At 35.2% G+C, this 21,765-nt stretch overlaps 1 protein-coding gene across 1 annotated transcript in view; it reads right to left on the bottom strand.

The window, feature by feature from the left end:
* The window catches only part of ADAMTS20 (ADAM metallopeptidase with thrombospondin type 1 motif 20), a 191,162-nt gene that overhangs the window by 133,360 nt on the left and 36,037 nt on the right, over positions 1 to 21,765 (bottom strand). The window contains exon 4 of the mRNA XM_054664337.2: positions 8,551 to 8,810. Coding sequence (XP_054520312.2) covers positions 8,551 to 8,810 — 260 coding nt within the window. The remainder of the gene's footprint in view (positions 1 to 8,550; positions 8,811 to 21,765) is intronic.

Below are 21,765 nucleotides of genomic sequence, written 5' to 3'. Positions count from 1 at the left end.
TGTGCCAGATGTGTTCAAGTTTAAATGTATTAATTCATTTAATTATCATGACAAATCTTATGAGATAGGAACTATTATAGTGTCCATTTTACAGATAAGAACAGTAAGATACAGAGAAGTTAACTAAGACACTGAAAGTTAGGCAGCTGGTAGCAAACAGAACCCAATTTTCATTCTGTACAGTCTGGCTTTAGAGCACTGACTACTTTATCTGATCTTTATTCAGCATTCTGAACCAATTAGTTCTTGGTACAAAACATTTGAAGACATTTCAAAACCCTGCTGCAACACATCCCCCGGCCACTGGTATTGTCCTGTTATGGTCACTTGCCCGTGGCCTCAGAGAAGTCCTAGGCAGTCAGAAGACCTGGTCTTTAGTTCCAGCTCTGTTAGTAGCTACAAGCTAGTTGGTCAACCCTGGAAAATAAGTTGATTTTTTTTGTCTTAATGTCTTTAATATCCATGTTGAGGCACTGGGTACCCTTGGGTCACAATGTCCTTGCATATTGGATTAATATTAACCAGGTGCTGTTGGGAAGAGTTGTGAAAGACATTTGTTTTAAAGAACAAAATCATTCCACAGTTTGAGAAATGAGCTAAAATAATTAGATATCTTCATGGAATCTTGAATAGGCTAACACACATACACACACACATACATATATTAAATCTATGAGACAGAGATATTATATACAGTATTTCATGCAACTATATGACCACAGTCCTTAGCCCCCCCACCATGGAGCGTATCACAGGACTAATATTCCATTCCATAGACTACACTTTAGGAAACACCAGACCAGATTTCTAACATATCATCCTATTCTAAAAGCCTTGTAATATTTTCAATATATTACCTTAATCACTACATTTTAGAGTGCTATGTATTCAAATTTTTATTGATCTACTTAAAATGTATTTAATCTTTTATTCCTTAAATGTTAGTTTCCTTCACTTAAGTAGTTCTGACTTGTTTATAGGTTTCATAAAATAGTAAATACTATTCTTTCATGGATATTGAATGAAAGGTGAAGAAGAAATGGTATGAATTGTATTGTTGAAATCTTTAAGAAAATTCTAGGCAAAATATACTTCATACAAAGCATGAAACAAATTGCTATCACCATTAACTTACCAACCATTTTGAAAATAATTTCTAGATAGAGCTTTAGCAAACATTCACATATGGTATGTTCATAGGCCACCTTCATTAAGAAGTACAAAGTCATCTATAAAAAACTGATTTTGACAAACAAATTTTGTTTACAAAGATCATTACTCTTTACTTCTTTGGAAAGATCTTTTCATTTTTAAATTGAAAATGATGAAATTCTACATACATACAAAGCGAATATGTGCAAATAATTAAGAATATGCAGAGCACTAAATTGAAGGGAAAAGTAATATAAATGGTTATACCTGAAGTACGAAAGCATATCATTAGTTTTTATTTTAATATAGTTAAAAATCTTCCCCATCCTAATAACATCAGTAAAAGCAACTAACAAGATTGAAAGTAATGGTATAAAATCAATGTAATGCAAATGAGGGTTTTTAGTTGATATATGCCTCTAATAATAGTAACCATATTTTAATGAAAGGGTTAATTCTTGAGGATTACATGATGCTCCTTAAATTTACATTATTAAATCTTCAACAGGATGAATATTATAGAGTCAAACCCTTACAAACAAAATGAAGTGTGGAAGTCTTTAATACTTAGTAAATATTTAAGGTCTATTAAATAACAAATTGAGTATCAAAATAAATATACTGAAGGAAAAACTGCTCTAGTTTACATACATTTTAGTAGCTTAATAATGCATATATATATGCCATTTTAACCTGATGTTGTCAACCAAATTCCCTATGAATAAAGGTTTTAGAATAACAGCTGAGTATCTCTGCTCATGTAACACAAACACTATTTCACTAGATATATTATACATCACAAGTCTGTTCTTTCCCACTAATTTTAATGTTAATTCCAGAAACCTTTAAGTAAGAAGGGTCTCTAGGCTATTCTAACAACATTAAGTGCAACTAAAAACTGAATTAAGTCACATTCTTTATTTCAATATCACTGCACTCAGGTATTTCCTTAAATTGTTGAAAGCAAAGAAAAAGTTTAAGAAGACAGCACAATTGTTTACTTTGTGCAGGATGAGTAAGGATAGATAATCCAAGTTGTGTATATAATCCATTTGCTCAATCCTGAAAGCATTCCCCTATTTCCCCCTTTATATCTGGAGCTCAACAGACAAAAATTATTTTTTCATCACTTTGAACTTGTCTTTATCATATACCAAGCCTATGTCACATTGTCTTGACCTTTTCCTAAATTACCGTGACAGAATATCACCAATAATCCATGTGTATGTTTGAATAAATGCAGTGAGTGCCTTCTAAAAACTGGAAAAAGTATGCAAAACCTGAACAGCTCCTTCCTAAACTGGAAATATCTGTGGACACTTATGTGCAAATAGCATTTCTCTTACCTCTTTAAAGCGGTTTTTGAAATGGCCTTAACAAGTAGCAATAAGACAAGTTGGACTGGATTTGATCGCTACATAGTGTGATCAACAGTCCCAGTTTGCTCAGGACTGAAGGGTTTCCAAGGACATGAGACTCAATACCAAAACTGATCAAGTTCCAGGTAAAACAGGGAGAGTTTGTCACCCTTTCTCTTAAGTTCCCTTTCACTTTTAATATTTTTGCAACCATAAATATAGTTGTGATCACTGTTTTTTAACCAATAAAACAACAATTTATGTACAGAACCATAGGGTCTGCTAATTTTCCTATGTCCTCATTTGAACATTCTTTCAGTGAGAGAGAAGAAAAGCACTAAACCCAGGTAGCTTAGAAGTCATCTGAAATTGGGCTTCTTAGGAAGAAAGAAAGCATATACAAAAACTCAAAGTATCTCAAAAGGGAGACTTACCCTCCTTAATTTTTCCTCCTACCCCACTTATATTTGGAATGCACACCTTTTCCTCAACTCTGCTACATCTATCTCCCTAAGAACAAAAGCTTAACACAAACCAGATGACTGTATCTATAAAAATTCTGTCTTCAACAGAAACCTGCTCTCTTTCTACTAGGCCTAAAAATCCAGAAAATGATAAGTACATGCATTGGTCTGTTGTTTCAAGCAATCTCAGATGCAGATTTACTTTCCATGAAGTCAAAAGGTCTGTCTCCATTCCCTTCAATTAACTCTGGCTTTAAACCTTCCATGGAGAACTTTAGTTATCTCAAAGTATGTCACAATATCTTCTAACAGTGATGATACTGATTTTTTTTTTTTTTAGATGGAGTCTTGCTCTGTCACCAGACTGCAGTGCAGTGGCACGATCTCGGCTGGGAACCGAGATTCCCAGTGGCAACCTCTGATTCCCAGGTTCAAGCAATTCTCCTGCCTCAGCCTCCCGAGTAGCTGGGATTATAGGCACACGCCACCACACCCAGCTAATTTTTTTTTTATTATTATACTTTAAGTTTTAGGGTACATGTGCACATTGTGCAGGTTAGTTACATACGTATACATGTGCCATGCTGGTGTGCTGCATCCACTAACTCGTCATCTAGCATTAGGTATATCTCCCAATCCTATCCCTCCCCCCTCCCCCCACCCCACAACAGTCCCCAGAGTGTGATGTTCCCCTTCCTGTGTCCATGTGATCTCATTGTTCAACTCCCACCTATGAGTGAGAATATGCGGTGTTTGGTTTTTTGTTCTTGCAATAGTTTACTGAGAATGATGATTTCCAATTTCATCCATGTCCCTACAAAGGACATGAACTCATCATTTTTTATGGCTGCATAATATTCCACGGTTTATATGTGCCACATTTTCTTAATCCAGTCTATCATTGTTGGACATTTGGGTTGGTTCCAAGTCTTTGCTGTTGTGAATAGTGCTGCAATAAACATACGTGTGCATATGTCTTTATAGCAGCATGATTTATAGTCATTTGGGTAGGTACCCAGTAATGGTATGGCTGGGTCAAATGGTATTTCTAGTTCTAGATCCCTGAGGAATCGCCACACTGACTTCCACAATGGTTGAACTAGTTTACAGTCCCACCAGCAGTGTTAAAGTGTTCCTATTTCTCCACATCCTCTCCAGCACCTGTTGTTTCCTGACTTTTTAATGATTGCCATTCTAACTGGTGTGAGATGGTATCTCATTGTGGTTTTGATTTGCATTTCTCTGATGGCCAGTGATGATGAGCATTTTTTCATGTGTTTTTTGGCTGCATAAATGTCTTCTTTTGAGAAGTGTCTGTTCATGTCCTTCGCCCACTTTTTGATGGGGTTGTTTGTTTTTTTCTTGTAAATTTGTTTGAGTTCATTGTAGATTCTGGATATTAGCCCTTTGTCAGATGAGTAGGTTGCGAAAATTTTCTCCCATTTTGTAGGTTGCCTGTTCACTCTGATGGTAGTTTCTTTTGCTGTGCAGAAGCTCTTTAGTTTAATTAGATCCCATTTGTCAATTTTGTCTTTTGTTGCCATTGCTTTTAGTGTTTTAGACATGAAGTCCTTGCCCATGCCTATGTCCTGAATGGTAATGCCTAGGTTTTCTTCTAGGGTTTTTATGGTTTTAGGTCTAACGTTTAAGTCTTTAATCCATCTTGAATTAATTTTTGTATAAGGTATAAGGAAGGGATCCAGTTTCAGCTTTCTACATATGGCTAGCCAGTTTTCCCAGCACCATTTATTAAATAGGGAATCCTTTCCCCATTGCTTGTTTTTCTCAGGTTTGTCAAAGATCAGATAGTTGTAGATATGCGGCGTTATTTCTGAGGGCTCTGTTCTGTTCCATTGATCTATATCTCTGTTTTGGTACCAGTACCATGCTGTTTTGGTTACTGTAGCCTTGCAATATAGTTTGAAGTCAGGTAGTGTGATGCTTCCAGCTTTATTCTTTTGACTTAGGATTGACTTGGCAATGCAGGCTCTTTTTTGGTTCCATATGAACTTTAAAGTAGTTTTTTCCAATTCTGTGAAGAAAGGCATTGGTAGCTTGATGGGGATGGCATTGAATCTGTAAATTACCTTGGGCAGTATGGCCATTTTCACAATATTGATTCTTCCTACCTATGAGCATGGAATGTTCTTCCACTTGTTTGTATCCTCTTTTATTTCCTTGAGCAGCGGTTTGTAGTTCTCCTTGAAGAGGTCCTTCACATCCCTTGTAAGTTGGATTCCTAGGTATTTTATTCTCTTTGAAGCAATTGTGAATGGGAGTTCACTCATGATTTGGCTCTCTGTTTGTCTGTTGTTGGTGTATAGGAATGCTTCTGATTTTTGCACATTGATTTTGTATCCTGAGACTTTGCTGAATTTGCTTATCAGCTGAAGGAGATTTTGGGCTGAGACAATGGGGTTTTCTAGATATACAATCATGTCATCTGCAAACAGGGACAATTTGACTTCCTCTTTTCCTAATTGAATACCCTTTATTTGCTTCTCCTGCCTAATTGCCCTTCCTTCTGAAACTATTCCAATCAATAGAAAAAGAGGGAATCCTCCCTAACTCATTTTATGAGGCCAGCATCATTCCGATACCAAAGCCGGGCAGAGACACAACCAAAAAAGAGAATTTTAGACCAATATCCTTGATGAACATTGATGCAAAAATCCTCAATAAAATACTGGTAAACCAAATCCAGCAGCACATCAAAAGGCTTATCCACCATGATCAAGTGGGCTTCATCCCTGGGATGCAAGGCTGGTTCAATACATGCAAATCAATAAATGTAATCCAGCATATAAACAGAGCCAAAGACAAAAACCACATGATTATCTCAATAGATGCAGAAAAGGCCTTTGACAAAATTCAACAACCCTTCATGCTAAAAACTCTCAATAAATTAGGTATTGATGGGACATATTTCAAAATAATAAGAGCTATCTATGACAAACCCACAGCCAATATCATACTGAATGGGCAAAAACTGGAAGCATTCCCTTTGAAAACTGGCACAAGACAGGGATGCCCTCTCTCACCACTCCTATTCAACATAGTGTTGGAAGTTCTGGCCAGGGCAATTACGCCCAGTTAATTTTTGTGTTTTCAGTAGAGACGAGGTTTCACCATGTTGGCCAGGATGCTCTCTATCTCTTGACCTCATGATCCACCCACCTTGGCCTCCCAAAGTGCTGGGATTACAGGCGTGAGCCATGGCACCTGGCCAATACTGATTTTTATGTAAAATATAGATAACACAACCTTTCTGAGGGTGGTGATGTCACCAAGAATGCATGAAACTATTCCAAAATTAGTCCTGTGTTTATTCCTTTATTCCTTCTAGTCAGTATGCCCAAAGCACTGACAATAGTTATCTGTCATTTACCATGTTTTAAAATCTATCAAATCTAGTATTTTCCTTCAGTATCTCTCCCACCCAACTTTCTTTCCTTATTGCTTTTTTTTTTTTGAGAGAGAGTCTCAGTCTGTTGGCCAGACTGGAGTGCGGTGGCATGATCTCGGCTTACTGAAACCTCCATCTCTTGGGCTCAAGCGACTCTCCAGCCTCAGCCTCCCAAGTAGCTGGGATTACAGGCATGTGCCACCACGCCTGGCTAATTTTTGTATTTTTAGTAGAGACATGGTTTCACTATGTTGGCCAGACTGGTCTCGAACTCCTGACCTCAGGTAATCTGCATGCCTCGGCCTCTCAAAGTGGTGCGATTACAGGCGTGAGCCACTACGCCGAGCCCCAACTTTCTTAATGAATGTCATCTCCTTTAACCATTTTCTATTGCAAAGTATATCCCATTGTTCCATATAATTGATACAATCTTGTACATATCAATTGACATCCTCCACACCATAGTTTTCATTAGAATCCCTTCATAATTTAGAGTTTGCCATACCAACATTTAGATAATTATACATCTAGGTAATATATGTAGGTAATTTTACTTCAAATTCAGAATTTAAAAAAAGTAATTAGGATAAAGTTCTATCTATACTTCTGTTGTCATTTAAAAAAATTCAATTGAAGTAAAAATAAGGGTAAATTTTACACAATTTCAAAAAATCATTTTATATATTTGTTTTTATTTATCACAATGCACTGAATTCTGAAAAAATATTACTTTTATTAATACTTTAACCATGTCTCCATTCATTCTTTCAGTAACTATTTATTGAGTACCCACGCTGTTTCATATACTGTGTTTAGGCAATGTAGACTATGGTATAACAATAAGAATTTAAGGTAAAATGTCATATTTTAGAAAAATGATTGTCTCTTATGATCTTCATGTCACAATGAACTGGGATCTAGCTAAGGGAAATTTACAATATCCTATAGATATGCCCTTGCTGAGTCTTTTCAACCAAGTGGGCCTGAATTCCCTATATGTGAATAGAAGTACTTCCAGCAATGAGATATGTTCCAAATACCCTGAATCTATAAATAGGTGGCTATGTAATTCTTTTTTTTGTTTGTTTTTGAGTCATAGTTTCACTCTTGTTGTGCAGGCTGGAGTGCAATGGCACAATCTCGGCTCACTGCAACCTCTGCCTCCCGGGTTCAAGCGATTCTCCTGCCACAGCCTCCCGAGTAGCTGGGATTATAGGCACTCACCATCACGCCTGGCTAATTTTTTGTATTTTTAGTAGAGATGATGTTTCACTATGTTGGCTAGGCTGGTCTTGAACTTCTGACCTCAGGTGATCCTCCCGCCTCAGCCTCCCAAAGTGCTGGGATTACAAGTGTGAGCTACCACACCTGGCCAGTAATTCATCAACTAAACTAGCGTGAAAAGGGCTACCCTTAGTGATTACTCTAAAATAACAGGCCTAATTCAGGAATGTCCCAGGGTGGTGGAGGGGGATACGCGCGCGCCCACACACACACCCCCACACACACGCTCACACACGTAAGGATGAAGGGTGATGCCACTTACACAGGATTGACACCCTTCACTAGCTCTAGAATTCAATTCTGTGGGTACTAGCACTACCACTGCTTGACAAAGATAGTAACATCAGATCAAGGACCCTTAGAGTTATCGTGACCTTATATTCCAAATTTGTTAGGACTGTTGCATTAGTAATAACCTATCCCTTTATCGCCATAAATACATGTATAACTTAAAATATTAAGCGTCCAAATTTCTGATTTGGAGAATATAGCCATAATAAAAATAGTATCTTCTCCCCTCTGTGCAGAAATAGGGTAAGGTTTTAAAATTCAGTTTCAAAGAGCAAAAAGATCAATGCAACTAGGATAGTCCTGTCACTAGAGGGCAGAAGCCATTCATGTGAGAAAGTAAAGAATAATTCAAGCATTTTCTATAAGCGGTTTTGGGGATCTGTAAATGTTTTAGAAAGAAAGGTGTCCAAGTAACAGAATAGGATACTTGCTATAACTCTAACTAAACTAAACTTCAATGAAATCTTATTTTTGGCTTAAACCTAGATACAAAATTACATCTAAAGAGTTTAGAAAAAAAATTTAATTCGACATGAAAAAAATTCATTAAGCTAAACATTTTAGGAAATATAAAAGTCATATTAAGTTTACTTACAATTGACATTAGAGTCAGTATATAGTTTTGCAAATTCGATCCATGAGCAGAAACCACTTTAGCATCAGCTGTAACCATAATTTCAATGTATCTTGGATATGATATAAGACGTTTTTTCCTGGAATGTAATTGACTTCTTTCATCTTTCAATGGCACATTTTTTGATGTGTGTCCTAAAACTCTTTCTTTCATTACGTTAAGATCTTCATTCATGTTGCTGTAGGTATGAAAGGGTAAACTGGTTTCCTTTATTTGACTTTCTAGGGAGAAAAAAAGAATATAATGCAGAGCCATTAAATTGGATGTGACGAAAAATATCGCAAAAAATAGAACAGCCAAAAATATTTAATACTTACATATCTGTTCCCAACGTGAAAATAAAAGAACAAAGAGAAATTATTATTTAAAATAGTATTGTACAGCATTATCATGAAGATTGCTTTTTATAGTAATAAAAAGTTTGCAAAAGTTCACATTTTCTTAGACTTTACCAACAAGAAATTTTATCTAAGTCATATTTGAAAAGGAAGGTATGACGATTCAAAAGCATTTATTAACTACCAAGTAGAAAATAAAAATATCCAGGACTTCTTATGTTTTTCTCAGCATGTGAATTAGGTTTTCAAGTCAACAATGACATTTAATCTCATTACAGAGTAGTACCATTTTGCAGGGTGAAACTTCATAAAATATAGAACAAAACAAACTTTCTTTATACTACATGCGAAAAGCATCAAGAACAACAGAAAATTAAGCAAAATAACAATATGTGGGTGAATCTATTGAATCCAGAAAGGCAAATGTTCCTATAAATTTTTTAATACTTGATTATATAAAATACCTGATTTATTATGTTTGCTTATATATAAATACTGCATGAAAAATAATTGAACATTAAAGATTATTACAGTGAAGTAATATGCATTTAAGTCCTACGCACTTACAGAAACTTACACATTTATGCCTGTGCATTTAAATCTTAATTAATTGCCCTAATGGAAAAAAAATTCATGGGCTGCACAGGTGCTTGTCCTATTTCTCTCCCCTTCATTTTGTTCCTCTCCTTTCCTCTTCACTTCTTCCTTTTTTCTTGGCTAATTTTTCTGCCAATTGTTTGGTGGTGGTATTTTCAATAGAAAAGCGGACCAAAGGAGTCAAGTGAGAAGAAATAAAGGTCCTGGATAGTTTATAAACTAAATAATCAATACCAAAATAATCAATAACCAAGACATGGCTGTATTATAAGAATTAGATATAAATATAAAAACATATTTCATTATTATTAAAATAATTCATTTTAAGTACGAATGTAATCCTATGGCTGTGAGAAAGAAAGAACACTTTAGACATTAAGTTTCCACAGATGAATTTTTTTAATTAATATAAAAAATTTTATTCGTCTTATTCTTTTTTTTTCTATTTAATTTTTATTTTAGGTTCAGGCGTACATGTGCAGGTTTGTTCTGCAGGTAAACTCGTGTCATGGGAGTTTGGTGCACAGATTATTTGGTTACCCAGGTACTAAGCATGTTACCCCATATTTGTTTTTTTCTGATCCTCTCCCTCCTCCCACCATCCACCCTCAAGTAGGCCCAGGTATCTTTTACTTAGTGTGTCTGTGTATTCTTGTTATCTAGCTCCCACATACAAGTGAGAACATGCAGTATTTGGTCTTCTGTTCCTGCATTAGTTTGCTAAGGATAATGGTCTCTAGCTCCATTCATGTTGTTGAAAAGAATATGATCTTATTCTTTTTATGACTACATAATATTCCATAGTATATATGTACCACCATTTTCTTTATCTAGTCTATCACTGATGGGCATTTAGGTTGGTTCCATGTCTTTGTTACTTTAAATAGTGCTGCAGTGAACATACGCATGCATGTGTCTTTATAGAACAATTTATATTCCTTTGGGTATATGCCCAATAATGGGGTTGCTGGGATGAATGGTAATTCTGTTTTTAGTTCTTTGAGGAATTGCCACACTGCTTTCCACAGTGGCTGAGCTAATTTACACTCCCACCAGCAGTGTGTAAACATTCCCCTTTCTCCACAACCTCATCAGCATCTATTATTTTTTTATTTTTTAGTAATAGCCATTCTGACTGATGTGAGATGGTATCTCATCATGGTTCTGATGTGCATTTCTCTAATGATTAGTGATGTTGGGCATTTCTTCATGTGTTCGTTGGCTACCTGTATGTCTTCTTTTGAAAAGTGTATATGAACTTCTTTTTCTAATTCCTATAAACATCTAGCTTTTAATATTGTTATGTTCCTAGGTTTTAAATTTTATCTCAGTGGGAAATTCTGGAAATTTGACCAATTGTGCAGTCCTAAAACTTTTTCTTGCCATTTTCTCCTGAAGTGACTTGGCCACTAAAATATCCATGACCAATTACTGGACCCTAGAGGAGATCCCAGATATACCTGATATATACAAATCTCAATCAAGGAAAAGATAAATATTTATGCTTTGATTTATTTGTTAATTTAAAGGAAATATTGCATGTCTAATCCATATCAGGAAACATTTAGGTATTGAGGAGCAAATAGCACCTCATAAAGCTTACACTCTAGTTGAAAGAGGCAAAAAATAAATTAACAACATAGTAAAGATAAAATTTCAGGTATCTTTAGGTGCTTCAATACCAATTCAACAAAGAGACAAAAAAAAAATATGATTCTACCTACCAGAATGACTAAAATTACAAAGAGCAATAATAACTACTGGTACAATCACTTTGAAAACCAATCTGGAAAATTTTAAATTAGACATGCATCTACCCTATGACATTGCAGTTCCACCCCTAGGTATTTATCTAAGAGAAGGAAAATATACATTCACAAGAAAATTGGTATAAGTTCATAGCAAAACAAATATATAGACTGATGAACTGCAATAGAGACCCCAGATATAAACCCTTGTGTATATGATCAAATGATTTTTGACAAGAGTGCCAAGACCACTCAATATAGAAAGACTAACTCAAAATGAGTTACAAATCTAAAAGACCCAAAATATTAAAACCCCTAGAAGAAAACATAGAGAAAGTGTTTCATAACATTGGATTTGGCAGTGATTTATTGGATATGGCATCAAAAGCACAGGCAACAAAAGCAAAAATAGACAAATGGGACTACATCAAACTTAAAAAATTATTGCTTAAAGGACACAATTGGCAAAGCATAAAAGCAGCCTGTGGATTAGGAGAAAATATTTACAAACTATATATCTGATAAGGAATTAATATCTAGAATATAAAAAAAATTCCTACAACTCAACAACAGGAAAACAAACAACCTGATTAAAAATGAGTAAAGACTTGCATAAACACTTTCCCAAATGTATTATAAAATTATCAACACACATATGAAAAGATGCTCAGCACAATTAATCATTAAAGAAATGCAAATCAAAACCACAATATCACTTCACACTCATAAGAATGGCTACTATTAAACACAGACAAAACAGAGAGAAAGAGAGAATAACAAAAGTTGACAAGTATGTGGAGAAATTGGAAACCTTATGCACTGTTGGTAGTGTTGTAAAATGGTATAACCACTACGGAAAACAATATGGATGTTCCTTAAGAAATAAAAATAGAACTACCATATGATCCAGCAATCCTACTGGGGTAAATATCCAAAAACAATGACAGCAGGGTCTTGAAGAGCTATTTGTACACCCAGGTTCATTGCAGTATTATTTACAATAGCTAAGAAGGAGAAGCAACCCAAATGTCCACTGACAAAGGAATGAATAAACAAAATGTAGTATACACATACAATGAAATATTATTCAGTATATAAAAGGAAGGAAGGCATGTGTGGTGGCATGCACCTGTAGTTCCAGCCACTCTGGAGGCTGAGGTGGGAGGATCACTTGAGCCTCCAAGTTTGAAGCTACAGTGAGCTATGATATACCATTGCACTCTAGCTTGGGTAAGAATGAGATTCCACCTCTAAAACAAACAAACAAAAACAACAACAACAAAAAAAAAAAAAGGAAGGACATGCTGTGACATATGACAACATAAATGAACCTTGAAGTTATCATGCTAAGTCAAATAAGCCAGTTTTTTTTTTAAATCCTGTATGATATTACTTAAATGAGATACTTAAAATAGTAAAATTCACTGAAACAAAAAGTATACTGGTGGTTACCAGGGGATAGAGAAAGGGAAAATGGGGAGTTGTGAATGGATATAGTCTCAGTTTGCAAGATGAAAAAGTCCTGGAGATCTGTTGCATAACAATGTGAATATACTTAACACTACTGAAGTGCACACGTAAAAAGGGTTAAAATGGCAAATCTCATGTTACCTTTTTTTTTTTTCTTTTTGAGGCGGAGTCTCGCCTCAGGCTGGATGGAGTGCAGTGGCGCGATCTCGGCTCACTGCAACCTCTGCTTCTCGGGTTCAAGCAATTCTCCTGCCTCAGCCTCCTGAGTAGCTGGGATAACAGGCGTGCACCACCATGCCCAGCTAATTTTTGTATTTTTAGTAGAGATAGGGTTTCACCATGTTGGTCAGGCTGGTCTCGATATCGTGACCTTGTGATCCGCCCACCTCGGCCTCCCAAAGTGTTGGGATTACAGGCGTGAGCCACCGTGCCTGGCCACCTTTTTTTTTTTTTTTTTTTTACCACAATTAAAAAATGTTTCAAAGAATGTTTATAGCACTTTTATTCATAATAGTGAAACCTAAAAACAACCCAAATGTCTGTCCACAGGAGAAAACTAGAAAGGACAAGAACTAAGTTTCACAAAGGGTAGAACAGTGGTTGTCAGGAGCTGGGGAGTGAGGGAAACGAGGAGAGGCTGGTCATACATACAAACTTCTAGTTATAAGATGAATAATGTCTGGGAATTGAATGTACAGCATAGTGATTATAATTAATAATCCTGTCTTATTTAATAGAAATTTGCTAAGAGAATAGCTTTTATGTGTTTTCACCACACACATACAAATTGGTAACTCTGAGGTGATGATGTGTTAATTAATTTGATTGTGGTAATCATTTTGCATGTATACATATATCAATCATCATGATGTATACCTTGAATATATACAGTTTTTATCAATGAATTATACATCAATAAAGCTGGGGTGGGGGAAGTGATAATGAACAAAGCTTCAGCAAGAGATGCTTTCCTTGTCCATACGTGGCATCCTATTCTGGGACAGGCTGACTATGCTAGCTGATGTAGCAGCACTGGATATGATTTGCAATGTGGGACTACAAGCAGCACTCATCTAAGAAGAGAAAAGCCTTCTCCACACTCCTCAAAAGAAAGCATCCCTCTTGTCAAGTAATTTACCACTTGTCTCTAGCAGAAGAACAAATCCCATCTTATCTTCTACTGCCTGTTAATATCGCACTCCCTGCAGAATCTCCCAAAGTCTGTCTGGCCTAAGTGCTAAGAAATTATATATCTCAATGGCTAACAATAATAAGTAAAAAACAACACAATTCAATTAAGAAAGCACTATGGTTTGAAGAAATCAGGCTGACAGAGATTAAACTAGAATAGATGGTTTCTGTGCAAACTAAAATAATGAAAGACTGCCACATTATTCATAATCCTAAATGCCCATCGATGACAAAATGGATAAAGAAAACGTGGTATATATACACCATGGAATTCTATGCAGTCATAAAAAGGAACGAGGTATCTTTTGGAGGACATGGATGAAGCTGGAGGCCATTGTCCTTAACAATCTAATGCAGGAATGGAAAACCAAATACTGCATGTTCTCACTTACAAGTGGAAGCTAAATGATGAGAACTCAAGTTCACAAAGAGTGGAACAACAGACACTAGGGCCTACTTGAGAGTGGAGGGTGGGAGGAGGGAGAGGAGCAGAAAAAAAATAACTATTGGGTACTGGGCTTAGTACCTGGGTGATGAAATAATCTGTTCGACAAACCCCTGTGACACAGGTTTACCTACATAACAAACTGGCACATGTACCCCAAACCTAAAATAAAAGCTAAAAATATAAAATAAAATGATGAAAGAAACAGTTTCTGTCTGGAATGAGAACACTGAAGGAGATGATAATTAGATCACAGAAAAAAAGTCCGCAATAAAAAAGGATAAATTTTTAAAGAACATTATTATTATCATTGAAACATTTAATAACACCAAATAAGATAGGTGCTATTGTTAATCTCATTTTACAGATGAGGAATCTACAACATACAGAGCTTAAGAAACTCACACAGTTGCTAAGTAATGGAGGTAGAAATAAAGACAAATAAAAGGAACAAAACTAAACAGATCATTTATCATGATAAAACTGAATGGGTTGAATTTGTCCACCAAAAAACAGAAACTTTATAGAAAGGAGTTAATGAACAAAATCTAGCCATATGTTAACTAATCAGTAGCATGGCTGGGATTCAAATCCTGGGGACCTGGTTCAGAATGTTTTCTTAATTAAAATTTTTTTATTATTAAAAAATATTTTGTAGGTACATAGCAGGTATATATATTTATGGGGTACATGAGATATTTTGATAGAGGCATATAGTACATAATAACATCAGGGTAAATGGGGTATAAATCATCTCAAGCATTTCTCCTTTCCTTGTGTTGCAAATAATCCAATTATACTCTTTTAGTTATTTTGAAATGTACAATAAATTATTGCTGACTGTAGTCACCTTGTTGTACTAGACTTTATTCATTCTATCTAACTAGGTATTAAGCCCAGCATGCATTAGCTAGTTTTCCTGAAGTTCTCCCTCCCCCAACCCTGACAGGCCCCAGTGTGTGTTTTTCCCCTCCCTGTGTCCATGTGTTCTCATTGTTCAACTCCCACTTATAAATATTGAGAATATAAGCTGTTCGGTTTTCTCTTCCTGAGTTAGTTTGCTGAGGATAATGGCTTCCAACTGTACCTATGTTCCTGCAAAGGACATGATCTCGTTCCTGTTTATGGCTGTATAGTAGTCCATGGTGTATATGTACCACATTTTCTCTTTCCAGTCTATCATTGATTGGCATTTGTTGATTCCATGTCTTTGCTATTGGAAATAGTGCTGCAATGAATATATGTGTGCATTTATCTTTATAATAGAATGACACAGGGACTCTGCTTGACAATGACGTTTAAAGACAAAAGGAAAGAGAACCAAAATTTAACAACAAATTTTGGTTGTTGTTATTGATATTGTTATCAATATAAATATTGATAATGTTATCAATACAGATCTCAGGGGTTTAATTTCTTCAGCAATGGAATCAACCATAAGAGAACATTCTATACAACTCTTTGGCAAAGTAATTGAACAATTTAGAAGAGATCTATAATTTCTTACTTGAACACACAACAGTGTTAATAAATCTTGTCACTATAAGTAAGGAAAGTGAGAAAATTAAATCCAACATAGTTTTTAAAATATAGTTAAAAACTAAAATAAAAATATATGTCATATATGGGTATAATAACATCACGTAAGAAGAAGAAAGCAAGGAGATGACAAACATGGAATTAAGAATGCTGGTTGCTTCAGGTAAGGGGAGGCAAGTGAACAAAATGGGTGACGGAAGTGAAATTATGTGGTTGCATTTGGGTTGTTATCCAGGTCCTATATATTGTATTGGGTCATATATTCATCAATATGTGTTATATTATTAATAAGTTCTTAGTAAATAGTAATATACCAAACTGACTGCTATAAAAGCAATATGCTGGCTCTCATCACTATCATATAAAATTGTTTTGGTAATACTAGCTAAAGCAATAAGAAAATAAAATGAAATAAACAGTATGAATATTAGGAAGAAAATTTTTTCATTGTTCTGATTTTATTTTGTAGATGAAAGGCTTGCATAACTGAAAAACCCAGGAGACTAAATAAGAAACCAATTAAGACAATAATCCTCAATAGAGAAGTAGTTGAATAATGTAATGTTAGGCAGTTGTTAAATGAATGAATTAGGTCTATAAATTTTGATATGGAAGGATGCCCAGAATGCATTTTTAAGTAAAAATATAAATGGTGTGTGTAGTTTAATCCCAGTTTTGTAAAAACAAACTCTTCCAAATATACAAGTACTCATAAAATTTATATAATGAGCCTAAAAGGTATACACCCCAAACATTTAACAGTAAGTGAGACAGAAGACGGAGACAGTAAAACTATTACATGCTTTCTTTAACATCTCGGTGCCCTTTAAATTATTACAATGAGCTTATTTTATTACTGTAATTTTAAATTTAAATTATTATTTTTAAAAACAGCATATATTACTATTTTCTTGGCTAAATATCTAATCTCATTACTTTTTTTTTTGTATTTATACCTAAGTGGTGTTACAAATGTTGATACAATTCCTTACCTTTCCAAATACCCTACATAAATGGCCACTATTCAAAGCACATTGGCCAGTTCAATTACATCATTTCTATGTAATACATCCCTTTCTATTTAGGTCCCATTGAGTCAAATGTTAAAATACTGTGTTGTCTTTTATTAATAACAAGTGTATTACGACCCAAAACTAATTTAGACCAAACCAAAATACAAAATCACGCACACCATGCAACAATGATAATCTGCCCACTAGAGCATAAAACACTTGAAAATTACAAACATTGAATATCTCTTATAACAGCATGGTGTATTCTAGAATGCAAGGAGGATGTTAAAATAATAATAAGAATATAAACTACTAGAAAATTACTGTTAAATAATAATATAATTAGAATCCCATAATTCTACTTGGATGTCCTACTGGCACCTCATATTTAAACATACAAAGCTGAATTCATCATTTTCTTCTCCCATACACAGTTTCTCTTTCTATTAATGTGAGAAATAGTCTCCCGATACCTATAACTGATATTCAAAACTGAACATTACCATTGGGCTCCTCCTATCCGTCCTTCACCCTTTGTATCTAGTCACCAAGTTTGGCCATTTCTCCTTCAAAATGCTCCTTGTATTGCTTCGCCTGCAGAGTCCTTGCCTCCAAACTCATTCAGGTCCTTCTCACCTCAGAACATTATTAGAATAATGAATACAAAATTAGACACAGAGTCTCCCAAATGTTCCTGCTGTCTTCAATCTCTTGTCCCTCCCATTCATCTTTCATTTATGTCCAAAAAGATTCATTTTTAGAAACATTCCTTTTATCTCATCCCTATTTAGGATGAGATATAATGGATCCTCACTGCCCATAAGATAAAATCTAAGCCTTTCCCTACTAGCCCACCCCTAAACACAGTCACCACCACCAAGCTATAAATTCCCTAAAGACTGAGAACACTGTTAGGCAATATGTTCTGCCTTTTATAAGTGCTCAGTAAATGTTCGTGGAAAGGAAGAAAAAGGATTAGGTTGAAGAAAGGCAGGATAATGGAGGAGAGAGATAGAAAGAAGAAAGGTAGTGAGAGAGGGAAATGAAAGAAAAGAATATATTGAAGAGCAAGACAAAAGAGTTTATCAGGCCAGATCTTCAGGGTAGGAACAATAATTGTGATGTACAATAGGAACAATTCAAAGACAGATATGTGCTCTTTGATTTGCCTAATATTAAGTACAATGTTAATTCTGATGTCTGTACACAGGCTAGAATTGATATAATGCTCTATATTTGACCAGATAAGGAAACACATTTTACACTTCTTCACTAACATGCAACAATCCATTTTTTAAATGAGGACATAAAAGTGAAATAATACTTGTTCTAGACTTAACATCTCAAACAACTTGCTGAATGTGCAACAGATCAAATACCTGGGTGACCCTTGAGATAAAGTGTGACCATATCAGATGTATTGTGAAATCTCACATTTTCTTATGATTTAAATTGTTTTCTGGATCTATTATATGCCCTATGTTGCCACACTATTGAGTTTTCTTATTAATACTACTATCAATAACAATAAAGATATAATACTGAGTGCTTATTACATATCAGGTACTAGTACACTTCACATATGTTATCTCATTTAGCATTAACAAAAACCCTATGAGGTAAGTACTATTATTATCCTCATTTTATGTATGAGGATAATTTTTATATGATGATAATAATAATCATAATTTTATATATGAAGATAATATTTTATTATATATAAGGAAAGTGAGGAACAGGAAGGTTAAACTGCCTATTGTAATATAACTAATAAAATATAAACCTGAAATATATTTATTTTAAAAATTAGTAGTATTTCATAACATGAAAGTGTATGAAAATCTACAGTCCTCTGTGATTTCTCAATATAATTAGAAATTTCAACCAGTACTTTAGAATTATGGCTTGCAGCTTATCAAATATTTTATAGTACTTTTTTCAAAGAGTTTCACGAGTTAATAATTGGGGCCCCAACTACTAATAATAAATTTGCAGAAGGTTATGAACTTGCCAGTGGCCAGCTGAAACTTGAAACAAATCATTACACCATCAGTCTTCCTTGCATCCCCTGAATCACTTACTATTATTGTGTACATTTTAAAACAGAGAGACATGTGACACAGATTAGGTGAAATTTCAACAGCCACCAACTGAATAAATGGCATAGCAAAGATATGAATTCAGATTTCTCAGTATCAATTATTACAGCTGAACTCCACATCACATGACTCTTCTAAAGGTTGAATGTGGTAATACATGAAGACTGTTGAGAATGTAGTAACCAGGGTCATGTTGGTAAATGTTGATTCCTAGAAGACTAAAAGACTAGCTACTCATGTTCACAAAAATATGCATTACAGAGGTCCTCCTTGCATTGTAGAAGCATAGAACTGAGCCAAGATTTGGATATAAAGGCTTTTGGCTCTACTTAGAATAAAAACCTGAGACAGATCTGATACTGTCCTTTCATCTAGTGGCCTTGAAGGAAAAAAGAAGGCACTAGAAACCCCCAAATTACCCCCATTAATCCTACAGATATCAAAAAATTCTACCTCCTCCCACTATGTGTACTAACAAGACAATGGAGCACACTGGTCAAGTGTCACAGAGTAAACATTTTTTATTCTTCCACATTCTCAAGAAACCAACCCACAGGACTTGTTCTAAAGAAGTATAAGACACACTTCCCTTAAAAGCTGCATCGAAGATTCCTGCATACATCGGGAACTGAAAACAGGCACATGTTCATTCACAAACTCAAAGCCTTTTAAGATTTTTTTAATGGAAAGGAACATGCACACCTGCTGTCTCTTTACAGCTTTTGGCATCTTAACGTCTACACTTGAAGAGCATTAAAACAAAGGGATCCAGAACTAGAAATACCATTTTGACCCAGCCATTCTATTACTGGGTATATACCCAAAGGATTATAAAACATGCTGCTATAAAGACACATGTACACGTATGTTTATTGCGGCACTATTCACAGTAGCAAAGACTTGGAACCAACCCAAATGTCCAACAATGATAGACTGGATTAAGAAAATATGGCACATATACACCATGGAATACTATGCAGCCATAAAAAATGATGAGTTCATGTCCTTTGTAGGAACATGAATGAAGCTGGAAGCCATCATTCTCAGCAAACTATTGCAAGGACAAAAAACCAAACACCGCATGTTCTCACTCATAGGTGGGAATTGAACAATGAGAACACATGGACACAGGAAGGGGAACATCACACACCCAGGCCTGTTGCGGGTGGGGGAAGGGGGGAGGGATAGCATTAGGAGATATACCTAATGTTAAATGATGAGTTAATGGGTGCAGCACACCAACATGGCACATGTATACATATGTAACGAACCTGCACGTTGTGCACATGTACCCTAAAACTTAAAGTATAATTAAAAAAAAAAGAGAGAGAATAAACTCTAAAAAAAAAAAAAAAAAGAGAGAGAATAAACTCTAAAAAAAAAAAAAAAAAAAAAGTGAGGGATCATTTGTGTAGCCCTCTGCATTTTCTTTCACTATATTGACCAGGCTGGTCTTAAAATCCTGGGCTCAAGCAATCTTCCCACCTCTGCCTCCCAAAGCTCTGGGATTAAAGGCATGAGCCCCCATGCCTGGCCTCACCTTTTGCATTTTAAAAAATGCTTTTCCGGCCAGGCAGGGTGGCTCACGCCTGTAATCCCAGCACTTTGGGAGGCTGAGGCAGGCAGATCATGAGGTCAGAAGATCGAGACCATCCTGGCCAACATGGGGAACCCCATCTATACTAAAATTTCAAAAATCAGCTGGGTATGGTGCCGCGTGCCTGTAATCCCAGTTACTCGGGAGGCTGAGGCAGGAGAACAGCTTGAACCAGGGAGGCAGAGGTTGCAGTGAGCCAAGATCTCTCGCTACTGCACTCTAGGCCAGTGACAGAGTGAGACTCTATCTCAAAAAAACAAAACAAAACAAAAAAAAGCGTTCCACATCTTCAAATGCAATTTGCCAGAAATTCTAAGTGAAGAAGTCGGACTAAGATGAACCAATGGATCCTAATGTCAGATTTAGATGGATTATTATACGTATAGCATTGTGATATTCCAAACTCTTCCTCTATTATTTCTTGAAAAGATCTGCTTTTGAAAATCTTATATCAGTGAATTAAATATATACTCTAGCATTTGAACATGTAAATGAAATGTATCATTTTGTTCTTTAAAGAAAAACCATGTGTTCAGAATTCATGCTGAATATCGATATCTACTGAGCGACTCTTGCAAATATGTGAGGCTGCTGAAATTAGAACATGGCATAACGCTATTAAAATTGACAGTAATACATGATTCTACTACATTAATCTTATCTTCCTATTTTCAGATGAGCCTTCATGGCACTCCATTTCCAAGCCATGTCCACTGACTATGATTTAACAGCAGGCAACAAATAACTCCCTTTTGTTTTTCAAATTTTTATACAGGTTGTTTCTGAGCTAGATCAACCACAATCTCGAACTATCTGCTCCATGTGCATAAAATCATTCTAGAAATACCATTGAGATAATTTTAAGTACTAAGAATTCTAAAATACTTTCCAAAATACAAAGGTAATTCAAAGTAACCATTTATAATTTTTAACTTCTCTATTTACTCCATCAGTTCAAGTATTGATATAATACTATTTTCAACACCGTTTTCAAATGATTTGATGAAATATTAGTATGAGCTTTTCCTTTTGTTATTAACTCTGTAATTTATGATGAATATTTGTTTAAAAAGTCATAATTCAGATATCTAAGATGTAAGCTAAGTTTACACTTTAACTCATTCTTAATTCTAATGCTA

The sequence above is a fragment of the Pan troglodytes genome, chromosome 10 (genome assembly GCF_028858775.2).
Source record: "Pan troglodytes isolate AG18354 chromosome 10, NHGRI_mPanTro3-v2.0_pri, whole genome shotgun sequence".
Classification (NCBI taxonomy): Eukaryota; Metazoa; Chordata; class Mammalia; order Primates; family Hominidae; genus Pan; species Pan troglodytes.
This window is presented reverse-complemented; position numbering and strand designations above follow the sequence as displayed.